Source organism: Homalodisca vitripennis, chromosome 3 (genome assembly GCF_021130785.1).
Source record: "Homalodisca vitripennis isolate AUS2020 chromosome 3, UT_GWSS_2.1, whole genome shotgun sequence".
Lineage (NCBI taxonomy): Eukaryota > Metazoa > Arthropoda > Insecta > Hemiptera > Cicadellidae > Homalodisca > Homalodisca vitripennis.
Window position 1 is genome coordinate 161159454 of NC_060209.1, and position 13940 is coordinate 161173393.

General features: G+C 31.4%; 1 protein-coding gene across 1 annotated transcript; it reads left to right on the forward strand.

The window, feature by feature from the left end:
• The first annotated feature begins 6261 nt into the window (after positions 1-6261).
• Positions 6262-9336, forward strand: LOC124357708 (helix-loop-helix protein delilah-like). The gene has a single exon (XM_046809717.1). The coding sequence runs from the start codon at positions 6580-6582 to the stop codon at positions 7504-7506; it is 927 nt and encodes a 308-aa protein (XP_046665673.1). The 5' UTR covers positions 6262-6579; the 3' UTR covers positions 7507-9336.
• Positions 9337-13940: the final 4604 nt, after the last annotated feature.

The window sequence follows — 13940 nt, forward strand, 5'->3', positions numbered from 1 at the left end:
CGTGTGTGGCAAATTTCTTTTTTTCGGGAAATTTAGAAAATAATTATAGGTGTTCTAAGATTACAACCCCATTTCAACCTCTTTGGATGATTGATCTTTACGAAAATGCTTTAAATGTTCAATTCATGTTATGAGACATACGTGTGCTAAGTGTTAACTTTCTGGGATATCTGAAAGTTGGAGAATCAGTAATGGGTGAGTGAGGGCTTTGTATTTTATATATAGAGATCATAGACGTGTCTATGATTAACCTATTTGAAGATATTTTGAGTCAAGGAAAAGACTTCAAAATTTTAAAGTATACGAGTCCCGGCGGAGCAAGTACTTTTGCGATTCAATGTTTATTGAAATTTATATATATATATATATATATATATATATATATACAGGGTTTTCATAAATGAATGGTGCAATTTAAACATAAAATAAAAAAAGAACCGTACGAAGTACATTAAAAATACTTATTTCATTAGAATCCTAGTTAAAAAACAATTTTATACTGATACATTTAGTACATTTCAATGTGTCCACCACCGATAGCTCTGCAGACATCTAATCTATGGTCGATCTCGGCCCATACACTGTGCAGCATGTCTCTTGTAACCGATGATACTGCCTCATAAATCCTTTCCTTTAAATGAGCTAAATCACGGATCTTCTGAGAATAAACAATGTTTTTCACGTATCCCCACAAAAAAAACTCGCATGGAGTCAAATCCGGGCTTCCAGGAGGCCATGCTATTGGGCCACCTCGACCTATCCATCTTTGTCCAAACTTGTCATTCAAAGCATCACGAACAAAGTCCTTATAATGGGGTGGCGCACCATCTTGTTGAAAATACACCATATTGACATTATAAAACTCGTCAATTTGAGGAAAACCAAAATTCTCTAGCATGTCCAGATACACATTACCATTAAGACTTTTCTCGGCAAAGAAAAAAGGTCCAATTACTTTGTTTTTAGTCAGTCCACACCAGACGTTTACTTTTGGTGTATCTCGGATTATTTATATGATCTCATGAGGATGTTCAGAACCCCAAATTCGAACGTTGTGTCTATTAACACACCCGTTAACATGAAAAGTTGCCTCATCTGTAAAACATAACATCATTTAAAAATGATTCATTTTCTTCAATCTGATTTAAGATGTAAGTTGCATACTCCACACGTTTATTTTTATCATTCGGTTTGATCCCATGCAACAGTTGAACTTTATAGGCATGAAAATGCAGCCTTTTATGCAAAATTCTATGCAGAGTTGTCACTGGGATTCCAAGCTCCAGACTCCGACGTGGAAGAGATTTTTGTGGTCATCTAAGACAAGATTCTCTAACGTTTTGAATTGTTACCTCTGATACAGTCGGTCTCCCAGAAGACTTCCGTTTTTGTACCGATCCAGTTTCTTCGAATTGTTTACTCCAACGCGTAATGTTGTTTCTATGAGGTGGATCTTTGTTAAATAATCTTCTAAAAGCCCTTTGCACTAAAACAGAAGACCTTAATTCACTAAACAATAGCACACACTTTGCTTTTTCTTGATTAGAAAACATGTTTCTAGATCAGAATCAAATGTTTGAAGTTATTGCACAATTTAACCAACAACAATGAAACAGCTGTTTTCTAACACAGAGCAATAAAACTAATTGAGCTGAAGGATTCAGAGGTGCCAACCATATTTTTTCTACCTTGCATAGCAAATTGTTTATAAGCATTCAAAATTGCACCATTCATTGATGAAAACCCTGTGTATATATATATATATATATATATATATATATATATATATATATATATATATATATATATATATATATATAAAGACAGCAATTCTATTGTTTTTCAAACAAAACTATACGCTGATGATTTAAAGTTCCATATGCATTGTGATATTAATAACATCACAATGAATGTACTCCTATAACTCATATTTAGAAGCAAGCTTTTACTTGTGGGTTAATCATGGGTTAAACTTACAAACCAATAGTACTTGGGCCATCTTGTATTTATATTATAGTAAACTACATCAAGTAATCACGTACATGTACATCCTACTTTTAGTGACCACGTAACGTATACTGCACAGCGTGTCTTGTGTAGACAGAGGGGTATGTATAGATTTAGAAATAGTTCAAGGGTCCGAAAAGCCTGCTGATCATGCAATCACTTATATTGTCTGTGTTTTACTACTGTTACCCTGCATGCGGAAATAGTATCTCAGGGAAATGCTTGTAGGATTAAAGAAGTGTGAATCTCGGCCGTTAGGTGAATTTTTTCTCTGAATCGGCTGGGACATATATCTCCCTTTAGAGAAAAAGTCGGTTTGGCCCTAATGGAAGACGTATACGTGGTCCTGACAAAATTTATGGCTCAAAAATACCTATGTCTTGGAAAGCGTCGATATATTGTATCGGGACCCAAATTGTATCGGGAAGAGATCACTCAAAGGAGCTACCGCCAAGACCGAAAACAAGGTCGGGAGGAGAAGCTTCAGCTACTTTGACCCAACCTTGTATAATTACTTCCCTGACACCATAAAAACTTATACTGTTAGCATGTTTAAAAAGAAAATAAAAAAGTAAAATGTATACCACAAAAGCAACTAAGATGATACTAAGGAATCATTTTAGTTTGTAAGTTTTAGAACTGTTATATATTTTACTTACATAATTTGTATTTATGTATTGACTTGCTTTAAAATGTTTTCACAGTTTTTACAGTTTTCTGAATCTTTGTTATAGTTTGTTTGTCGTAATGTATGTTATTGTTATTTGGTTGTTATTAGGCATATACCATTTGACGCAAGTTATTCAGAAAAACAATTATGTACTTAGAAACGATTAAGAAATAAATTCATTTTTCACGGCGTGAAAAAGGTTATTCATGGCGTGAACAGATTAATTTTATGTCACAGTATTTCAGTGTTTATAGCAATTAAAAAGATTATGTATCTGTCCGCCTTTATACGAGATGACATAATTTTCTTGTATTTCTTTAAATATAGATAAACAAAAATCGTTTAGAATATTTCAAGTGGTTTATACCCAAGGTTCAAATAATTAAATTGTTGTATGTCTTATAATTTTTCTTTCCTGTTATTAGGTAGTAATTCAAATATATGATATTTTATAAATTCTCAATAAATAACTAGATTTTTGTTCTTGTAAAACATGTATCTTAGTTTGAAGCCACAACTGATTGTTGTTCGTGAAATTTTTGACTATGTAGGTGGTTGGGTGGGCCAAACTCAAACAGATTAAATATGACACGTTTGTTGACAGAATTAGTATTAAAATTCATTATATATTTTCTGTATCCTTCCTAAAGTTAAAACCAGATGGTGTTGGTCAACACAATTTTAGTTGCTTTTATTTTGTATGACATGCCATTCAATTACGGAGGACTTAAAGTAACGATATTGTGATGCTCGCAATTTTTTATAAATGAACTGGAATCTGTTGAAAAAGTAATTTAGAAATTCAGATTAAAAAACTGGAGAATTATTTTTTTCAAATTGAGTACTTTATATTTTTAACCTCTGAACTCACTTAACAATAAAAGCTTTATAGTATCGTTTGCCTCAAATGATAACTTTGTAATATTTGAGTTTATTGCTAAGTGCTGCAGACATGTCGTTAACAGCGAAGTTGCAATAAGAAAAGTGAACTAGTGCAAGTACCTTGACCAACTGCAGCGAAGTAGCAAAACCTTTTACGACTATTTTACAGAGTTTATCGGAGCAATTTTTTGCAGATTTCAATCACTGTGCCACTTCAGCTGACATTCTTGACAACTCTACAGACTAATATAGTACTCACTTAGCATTGTGAAAGACATTTTTTCGTAAAAAGAGATGGAGGGAAATACCGAGAACAGTATTTTACTTTCAGTAACAACAGGTTGTAGGTCCGGTCTTGAGTGTTGACTTGCCAAAACCTCTCTTGTTACTCAATATTTTAGTAAGTCACATGTGAAGTAAATATAACGCTTTCGTATTTTGTATTCATCCCATTTCCTCACATTGTTTGCCCAACTACCACTACAGTTTGAGCGTATTGGTGAAATTAAATAAGGCTATTGACACTTATACAAATTTAATGAGTGTAAATAGAAGTCATTTGACAGGTATTTGGTCTTCCGATCATATGTTAGTTTGGTTATTTGAACACATATGTGAAAGAAAAGGCCAAATACAAAATAATTGATTTGTAAAAAGTGAGGGCTCTGTGGTGTAATGGTAGCACATTCACCCGGCAAGTGAGAGATCCGGGTACGAGTCCCGGCGGAGCAAGTACTTTTTGCGATTCAATATTTATTGAAATTAAATAAGGTTATTGACACAAATTTATATATATATATATATATATATATATATAATGTTTACAAATATTAAAACTAATTAAAAAACTTTTTTCAGATATAATACATAGACCCGTTTAGTAACAATCGTAAAGATAACAACAAAGATAAAAGTTTCAAAAATAAAACACATCAAAATGGCGTACAGCTGCTAAACGAAGTAGAAATTGGTAAATATTTTCTTCATTTTTAGCTTAGAATCACACATTCGAGTAAAATCTGAAAATGCATACCCAGCCTAAAGTTTTGGTTACACCCTGTATATTAAATCGTAATAAACCTTGACCAAAACAGTTAGAAGTACCAATGAAAATTAACAAGTTCAATAAGGTACCCGATGTTGGCAAGGGAAAAGTGGGATTGAATGGGAAACATTTAAAAATTTAAATTATCTATAGGATTGACAAATTGGGTTTTGACATTAAATATTCTATCTGGACTGAAATTTACGTTAAAATCAATCATTAGCACATTAGAATACGTTGAAAGCAAATTCCAATTATATATCAAACAATTAAACGATATATCCTGCTTTTGATGGTGATACTTCACCTAATAAAAACTTCCACCCCAAGACACTTCTAATACTATATATTCTGATTTTTTTACAGTACAAGAGTTGTGATTTAGCTATTATTCTTCCCTTCTTGGTCTTGTCTGAAAATTATAGCATTCGGCATTATAAGGTGTCATAACAACACTGAGTTAAAACTTTTAGAAACTACCACAATGTCAAAAGTACCTTCAAACTGGCTAATAAAGGATTCTCTATGAGACCAGGGATTCCCTACATTAACATTAGCTACCAATAAATAACCCTTAGAATTGCTAAATTTATCTATAACACTATTTGACTGTTCATTATGATATGATACATTTTTATGATTGCCTATCATAATAAAATACGAGAATTGAATATAAACATTAAATATGCACCTAATGGTCAAAGTTATCATACAAAAAAAAACACTTTTGCGAGTACTAAACTAAAGCAATGAAATATATTTTTTAATTTTACATCATTCATATAACTAATAGAATAACTGTATTGTAATGAGGTATATTTCAAGTATTTTTTTCAGGTCCTCCCCTGTCTTTATCTTAACCGCTGGATCACTTTGATTTTTCCGCAGAAACATTCTGCTACCGTTCACACAAATCAATGTGTACTGTTTTATTTTCCTACCCAGACAAGCCTCACGCAGCAATTTACGCTCGACAGGTGTCAGATTGTTGTTTAAACTCTTATATTATCACTCATTTAGCCAATGTCCTTTGTATCTATATTAAGCTTTGCTCTTCTTTTCATTAAATGCTTCCATACCGATCTTGTCAAAATTCTGCTAAATCTATGTTTTAGTGTGAAATTTTAACAAGTTCTTTCTTAACCATCATATATTTTAAAATACATTATTGACAAACTAGCGTCAGTTAGTAGGCTAGAAGATATTGAATCTTTTATTGTTATATTAAATTATTATTTTATTGTATTATTACTATTATTTTTTTAACCAACTGTTTTCCTATGAGCGTTAATGGCTCAAAAGACATTAACAGTGATTTATAAGTTTTAGTTATTGAGAGACTTTTTAGTATTTGCTAAAATTAATTCCACTACAAGAGTAAATAGATTTTCGAATTATTCCCTCTTAAGATTTGACACTGGGAACAGTCGATCTTTTTGTTCTTATTTCATTCCATGCAGATAATTTCTCCAAGCTCATCAAATCTTACAGCTCCGAGTTTCTATCGTATCGGTGACATGAACGAGCGAGAGTGCAACAGAGGGCGCTAATATGGATGTGGGTGAGTGGGATATGAGTCAATAGATCGAGGCACCTCGCTCCCACAGACCTCTCCCCTCCCTTCTGGAGCACTTGCTTCTTGTACGGCGACCTCTAGAGCTCACTCCGTGATTCCGTAGTCTCAGTCCGCCGCCGCTATCCCATCTGTGCGCGTCACGTCACTTGCTCCCCTGAACAGTGACGAGTTCAAGTACAAAGTGAATCCTGAGGATTGACTCAGTGTATTTCTTATTTCAAATCACATAGTTTTTAAAACGGAATTATTTTTCATAATTATCCTTATTCTAATAACTCATACTTAAAATTTTAATATTGTCATAAATTTTAGTTGTTGCACTACAATATCACTCCTTTTGAAATAAAAAAATTAAGTGAAGTGATAGAATTTAGATCATGAACTAAGAGTAATTGTAAAATGGAAGTGGATCTAGACGCTAACAACAACTCTACTGACAAGAAAGGGTACTCTTTGAGGCCGAGGTGTGCCATAAAACCAGCTGATGCTGACGACATCCCAGAGGACGCCAGGAAACCACGAGGGAGAGTCCAGAGGCCCTCCAAGTCGAAGTCACTACCCCTCAGCAAGTACCGCAGGAAAACCGCGAATGCGCGTGAAAGGTCTAGAATGAGAGAGATAAACGAAGCTTTTGAAACTCTTCGAAAATCAATTCCCCTTATCAGCACAAAGTGTGATAATCCAAGCGAGAAAAATACCAAGATATCGACTTTGCGCTTGGCAATGAAATACATCACCGTTCTCAGCAACGCTTTGAGAGATTCTGACGGGGAGTCCGACAAAGATTCTATTTTGAGTGAGTACACACTTACGCCTCCAGACTTCCGAGATTCTTACACCCCCACATCTACTAGTGACAACTCAGACTTTTCAGAATCATTCCTTGTGACAAACCTTCCTCGTGAATCACCTGCACATTGTGTTTCGCCTTTTTCGAGCAGTTCCTCTTTCAATTTGTCAGACGATTCATCCAGAAAGAAAACTTCTGCGTGGAATATTTCCTTGGAAAAAAGTGACTACACAGCTTCTACATGTGATGGCATCAGTGATAGTGAAAAGAACAACCTACAAATTGTTACTGGAAGCTATACTACGTCTACAGCGAATCCTCCCCCTTATCAGATCTCCAGCAGGTCAGCACTGGAGGATCTCGAGGTTCTAGATCCTTCGCCATCCTACACATCCCAACTGACGCCACTGGTGCAAGATTCCAGGTTCGCTGGTCTTACCCCAATAAGCCTCCAGCTCCAGTCAATTCCAGTGTTAGAAGACTGGGACGATCTTAACTTTTCAAAAGTTGATTTCGACGAGTTCCTTAGTACTTAAGTGTTCCAACAGTGACTTGTGAGTTGTTTGTTCTCATGGATTACACAAAAATGTGAGTCTATAGTGTTATTCTTCTTACGCATTAAACTTTAGAAAAAGATTACATTGTTTCAATGTTCGAAAATGAAATTCAAATTAAAAGTTTAGGCAGACTTGTAATTGTTACAGTTTTCTTATTGTACAGTTTCATTGTTTTGAATCATTTCACTAATTCTTATACAAAAAGTTACATGATTTAAAAATAATTATATTCTCTAGAGTTATTTAAAATTTACAAAATTTCATTATCTACAATCCTACATCCTATTATACATTATTGAAATTCTTACACAGAAAGTAATTAATTAAAATAAGATAATTTAAATAAGCGTATTCTTTCATATAATTTAATTAGATTTTTTATCTACTTTAACACTTATTTTTTGTGATATTGTGTATGTTTAAAAATATTCGGATTTAAAACCAATCATGCAGGAAAAGTGTTTATATATACACATACCATAAAGATTGCATGGGATTAATCAAATATTCTAATTGTCAAATTTAAATCTACATTAAAATTTAAAATTCAAAAATTACTAAAGAGGGTAAATTTTATGTGTATCGCTTAGAGACATAGTTTTATCCAAACTCAAACATATTTTAAATAAGTGTCATAAATAATTAAATAATTAGTTGTTTTATTGTCCTCTGCACTTACAAAAGGCAAAGAGAGCTATATAGATTTTCTGATAACATGTATATGAGTTAGAAATGAATGGTATTTATAAATTATGTTTAAAATCAAAGCAAGGTAATGTCTCAATATATTTTTATGTGCATTTACTCCCCTATCATGGTTATTATTTTAATTAATTATAACGACCACGGATAAAATTATCAGTAAATAGTGTACTGTAAGAGAAAATCTTTTTTAATCAATGGGCATTTAATTTAGGGAATATATCTTATATTATAACTTAATTGTTATTCAAACCTGTTTAAGAAAATTTAAGTTGTAAAACCACCTGTGTTTGACTTTACGAAATTTTCTGATCATTTTCGCATAGACTTTGTTTAGAAGACAGTATTACTACAAAGAGTGTTCTTATAATAATAAATATACTCTTTACTATGGTTGTAATTATTTATAGTAAATAATCAATGTTTTTTTGTGTTTATGTTATAAGTTGTTAGTGTAACAAACCGAATCAATGCATTTGTATTAACATTCCAAATTCAATACAAGTGTTGACTCGTATGATTCTTTAATATTTGTTGTACCTGAATTTAAGCTTCAATCCATTTTAAACAATACAAGCCTATGTCCATATATTGCATTATTATACAAAGAATATTCGAATAATAAAGATATTTGGCCCTGCTCATTTTAAAACACTGTGATGTCAGTTATTAGTAACATTAAATCTGTAATACAGGGGTGTTTACAACCAACAATAATGTTTGTAGCAGCTTTGGAACTTAATGTTAAAGAATTGGTAAGATAAATCAATTACTAAGCAAACTTCTTTAGCATTTGAACATTAAATGCTGTATAGTAATGTTGATAGATGAATTGTGTTACTAGAAATATCGTAACAACTGAAATAGTCCACACATTTTGTAGTTTTTAATATCAATAATATATTGTTTATACTTTGTGGAATTTGCTTCTAGACTATCGATATTTACATTTTTATTAAATTATGATATATTTTGTAAATAATAATAAGAAGTGCTATATACATATCAATACAACTAAGTGCCAATATTGAGATAGTGCGTAAAAATAGGTTGTGCCATAAAATGTAAAAATATTATATTTGTAAATATACCAGTTTGAATGCAAAATTATTTTAATATCCTACTCTCTATAAAAAATGTATTAAGTGGCTTTGTAAGGCTTTTTTAACTTCAAATATATCAAACGAGGTTGTCAAAAGTTGCTGAGATGGCTTGATAATTGTTGAAATTTAAGAGAATCACTTCGCAGAAAGAATGAGATAAACATATTTTTACATGCCACCAGTAACCTTCAACTTCCACTGATAAGTGAAAAATACGAGATGAAAACTTAGGTCATGGTTTATATCATATATCAAATTATAACTATATCATACAAAAATATAAACTTTACACAAATCTGATAAATATCTATATTGAATAGTCTGTAATCATTTTATAAATAAATACTACAAAAGGGAATTCAGTAGTTAAGAAAAAAATAAACTGAACAGCATGTGAAATCCAAAAACTTATATGTTATTAATGGTGGTCGTCCAAACAAACTATTAAGACGCTTTTTGCAACAGGGTCTGAATATAAAAACTATTGTTTATGGGAATTCCATTTAAGCCCACTCTGCCTCTCTCTATAATAGATTTGCTTATTGAACAGTATTTCATACCATTGATATTATTTCATCAAGATTTTTAAATTATATGCACATTTGCCTAAATAATTCCCACCAAATCCACATAGACCCACCCTTTGAAAAGGTAAAGTATCCCTAATTGAACAATAAGTAGCCTTTAAGTTACTATGTTTATATGTAGATTTTATTGTTTCAAAAAGAACTTATAAATAATTATCAGGAGACTTTGGGGTGCACAACATGATATTATATCACTTAAAACATGGCTTTTACTAGTAATTTCAATCTTGTTTACTATTTCCTTAAAAATACATAATCATTCAATATTTCTGAATGAGTATCAAGCAAGGTGTACACAAAACTTGATTCGAATTTAATGATGGAATCATCCATATTGACCATAAGATTGGGTGTTAAGTGATCCATACACTAATTAATTATATTTATAAGGTTAATTTTTAGTGAGTGATACTTTTTGTTTAATTGATACAGCAGTTTTACAAACTTTTTATAACAACCAAATGACAGCATAGAATGTTTCTTCAATACTGTAAGAATTTCTCTTCACTAATTGACCTTCAATGGTAGTTTCATATGTTTTATATGGTTAGTTTTATTTGGCTGAGTTCTTCAAACTTACAAAAAATGTATAATTACCTGAAATAACATTTAATAAGTCAATCATTTGATTGATTTCAAATTACATTTTAGATTAATATTTCATCTAACTTAAAGCCTTCGTACTCTAGAATAAGATTTTAGCATGTGAGCTGTGTGTTAATTATTACAAATAATTTAGATATATTTTACAAGGGTTTGAGTTTTGAATCAAGGATTGCTAACTCTTTGGTGACAACATATTAGTTGTAAAAAAGTGTTGTATAATACTTTTACATGGAGTGTATATAGTAGAAATATATGAACTATAATGACGTACACCATTGTAAAGTGTATGGAGAGTAAAACAAAGTTTGTAATAAATGTATCGTTAAGAAATTAATAAGAAGTATAATGGGACAAATACTGTAATAAATATATATATATATATATATATATATATATATATATATATATTGATTAGTAAGTGAATATATATATATATATACACACGCATATATATTCAAATACCTCGTTATGGAAGTTTGAACTTTAAATACCACAGAGATCAAAGAAACAGCACAAATATATATTGTGTTTTTAGACAAAATTAAAATCATACACATAAATGGTATTGTAATATCATAGATATTAATTATTCTTAACAAAAATATATTTTTTAACTCAACCTTATTTAGGCTAATATATAAATGATCACACTTTATCATCAAATCCCTCCCTCCAAATGTAGACTTTCTTTGTAGCTGCCAACATCTCTTGGAGAATCATTTTACATTCAACTACTAAGCTATGTACTGTAACTCAATTCTCATGATAATTTCCAACCTGGTTGTGGGGTTGGTTATAATTCATTATGAGGCTATTTTTGCCAAGCCATGTCAAGGGGTTATGTTCATTTAGGGACGAGATTAACCAAAATGCGGCTATCTAAACCACATTAGAATAAATATTCTTAGTGCAGTATACACAGTTATTCTATTAGTTTCCTTCCCGCTATGAACTGATTGCATTCTAGGCTGAAAATAGAAAACGCAAGCGCATACGTGATGCCTCTGCTCAGTTATATATCATTACCAACCGGAAAAAAGTTTTTAATGGTAGTCCTCCCTATCCGAAACAGGTTTAGTCCCATCAACTTCGGATAATTTCTATATAGGCAAAATTGAATTCGATAATAGTTCTTGCCGCTCCATGGGATTAGACTAAGGCGTTAGAGAATATTTTCTCACTGGTCTTGTTGGTAATCAAATTGGCAAAGATAAAATTGTAGGATAAATTAATTTTTAAACAAACTGAGTATTCTCATATAAAGTTTTAACGTGTGACATATGAACAGATGTAACCTAACTACACCAACACGTATGATATCATCTTTTGGTGAATTGGTATCATAAGGAGCGGAGAAGAAAAAAATTACTTTATCTAAATGCTACTGAGAAAAATTCTAAACTATCATGCTCCCGTAGATCTTAAGCTTCTTGCAAAACTTTGCTAAGTTCTGAATAATTTTAAGATGCTGAAGTAATTTATTGAAACACTTGGGTCCAGCACACAGAAAGGAATCTTTGAAAGTGGATTTATTACCTTTAGGTAATCTAAATATCCGTTGTCGATAATAAAAGTCCGTTAATTACCGAAACATTCAAATGAGGATTCCCGAGAATGTTCTTTTCACATGAACCCTCTTTCCTACAAAGCTAAAGACATTGTTTTCTATAAACACTATACAAATACTATGTATTTTTAATTTACATCTTTAGGAAAATGTATGAACTACCGGGCTTGACCAAGTAGGGAAGTAATATCTTTATTATATGAACCAAGTATTCTCGAAAATGAATCTAAAATCAGGAAAGTAATTAAATGAATTTGTTACTCTGACTCATTATAAAGCTAATCATCAGTTTTGTGTTTCAATAGATGAATATAAAAGCTAGGTAGTATTGAGCTGAATTTAGTGGACGCGTATACCCTTCAATAAGTTAAAACGAATCATTGTTGTATCAACGTGTGCACGTCTGGCAGGAACTCATTCTAAAACTTTCATTATAAAAACATTAATAAAGGATATGATTAGAAATATTTCATGTACTGCTTCGTCTCAAGCAGAACGATGGAGAATAAAATTGTAATCGTAAAGTAAGTGACACTGCATTTCACTTAAATCGTCATTTTACTGCCATTCACGATATTCGTATGATATTGGATACAACTAACTACAAATTGAAATACAATTGATACATCATAGTGTAAAGTTGTATTAGGTATAAAATAATTAATTACTCAAGAAACTGAATTTAGTAGGAGTATTACACCAAGTTTTCATTTTGAGGAATTTGTAAATCATACGTTTTTAGTATAAATTTAGTAATATTAGGTAATATTATGATGAAATTATAATAATGAGATATAAGAGATGTAGCCTCGAAAACTGTTTGGTATATAATATACAATAATACACCTTTTGATCGATTTTATTGTGTACGAGATACATTTCGAATTCAATGAATTCATCTTCAGGTACTTGTCGGTTAAGGTAATGTAGTAAATAAATAATTGAAACTTTGGTTTCATTGTCATCTGTTTTTGACTACCTTGGCGACTAAATTTATTATTTAATTTTGTATGTAATCAATTTGTATCGTTTGAAAGTCCATCGAGTAGTAAATATTTTGTTAGAAAATCTCTGTCATTTAATGATACATTAGGATTAATTTGGTACTTGTGTAAATATCAAAACGTTCTAAAGTTAACAATAGGTGACATTTTTGCATGTGTGTAAAATTTCAAGATTGTTTTAGAGGTTTGTGTATGTATGGCCGGTGTCATTTAAATGGTCAGTATATTTTGAATTTGATGATGTCTTCAATGATTTTATATGTTCATTAAATCTAATTTTTAAGGATTGGCCGTTTTGTCCTATATATTGGTTTTGACAATCATTGTAATTTAATTTGTATACTCTTTTCTTGTTAAATTTTGAATTTATATTTTGGTTTGTTGAATTACTTTTGTTTTTGATCATAAGGCCGGGGTTGTTAGAAGTTTTGAAAGCCAATTGATATCCTTGTTTATAAAATGATTTGTTAATTTTGTGGCAATGTAGTTAAAAACATGTGACAATTTGGTTTCAATTATTTATTTACTACATTACCTTAACCTACAAGATGAATTCATCGAACTCGAAATGTACATTGTACACAATAAAATCGATCAAAAACTGTCAAAAGATGTATTATTTTATATTAATAATGTGATTTTGTTTTATATTTTGAAACAATCTCTTCAGCTGTAAAATGAAGTGAGCAAGGCCCCCGACGGAGCTACAGGTGGACCAGTGGCCCGGCCACCTTTGCTCTCGCAAATATCTTGGATGCCGACAGCCGACAATTAACTCCAGCTTTCATCATTTGATCGTCAAATAAGGTGATCTGGGTCAATGGCTAACTGTGTGTGTGTGTGT

What these genes read in the sequence shown, in the direction of transcription:
- LOC124357708 (XM_046809717.1), top strand. Translation starts at nt 6,580, where the DNA reads ATGGAAGTGGATCTAGACGCTAACAACAACTCTACTGACAAGAAAGGG.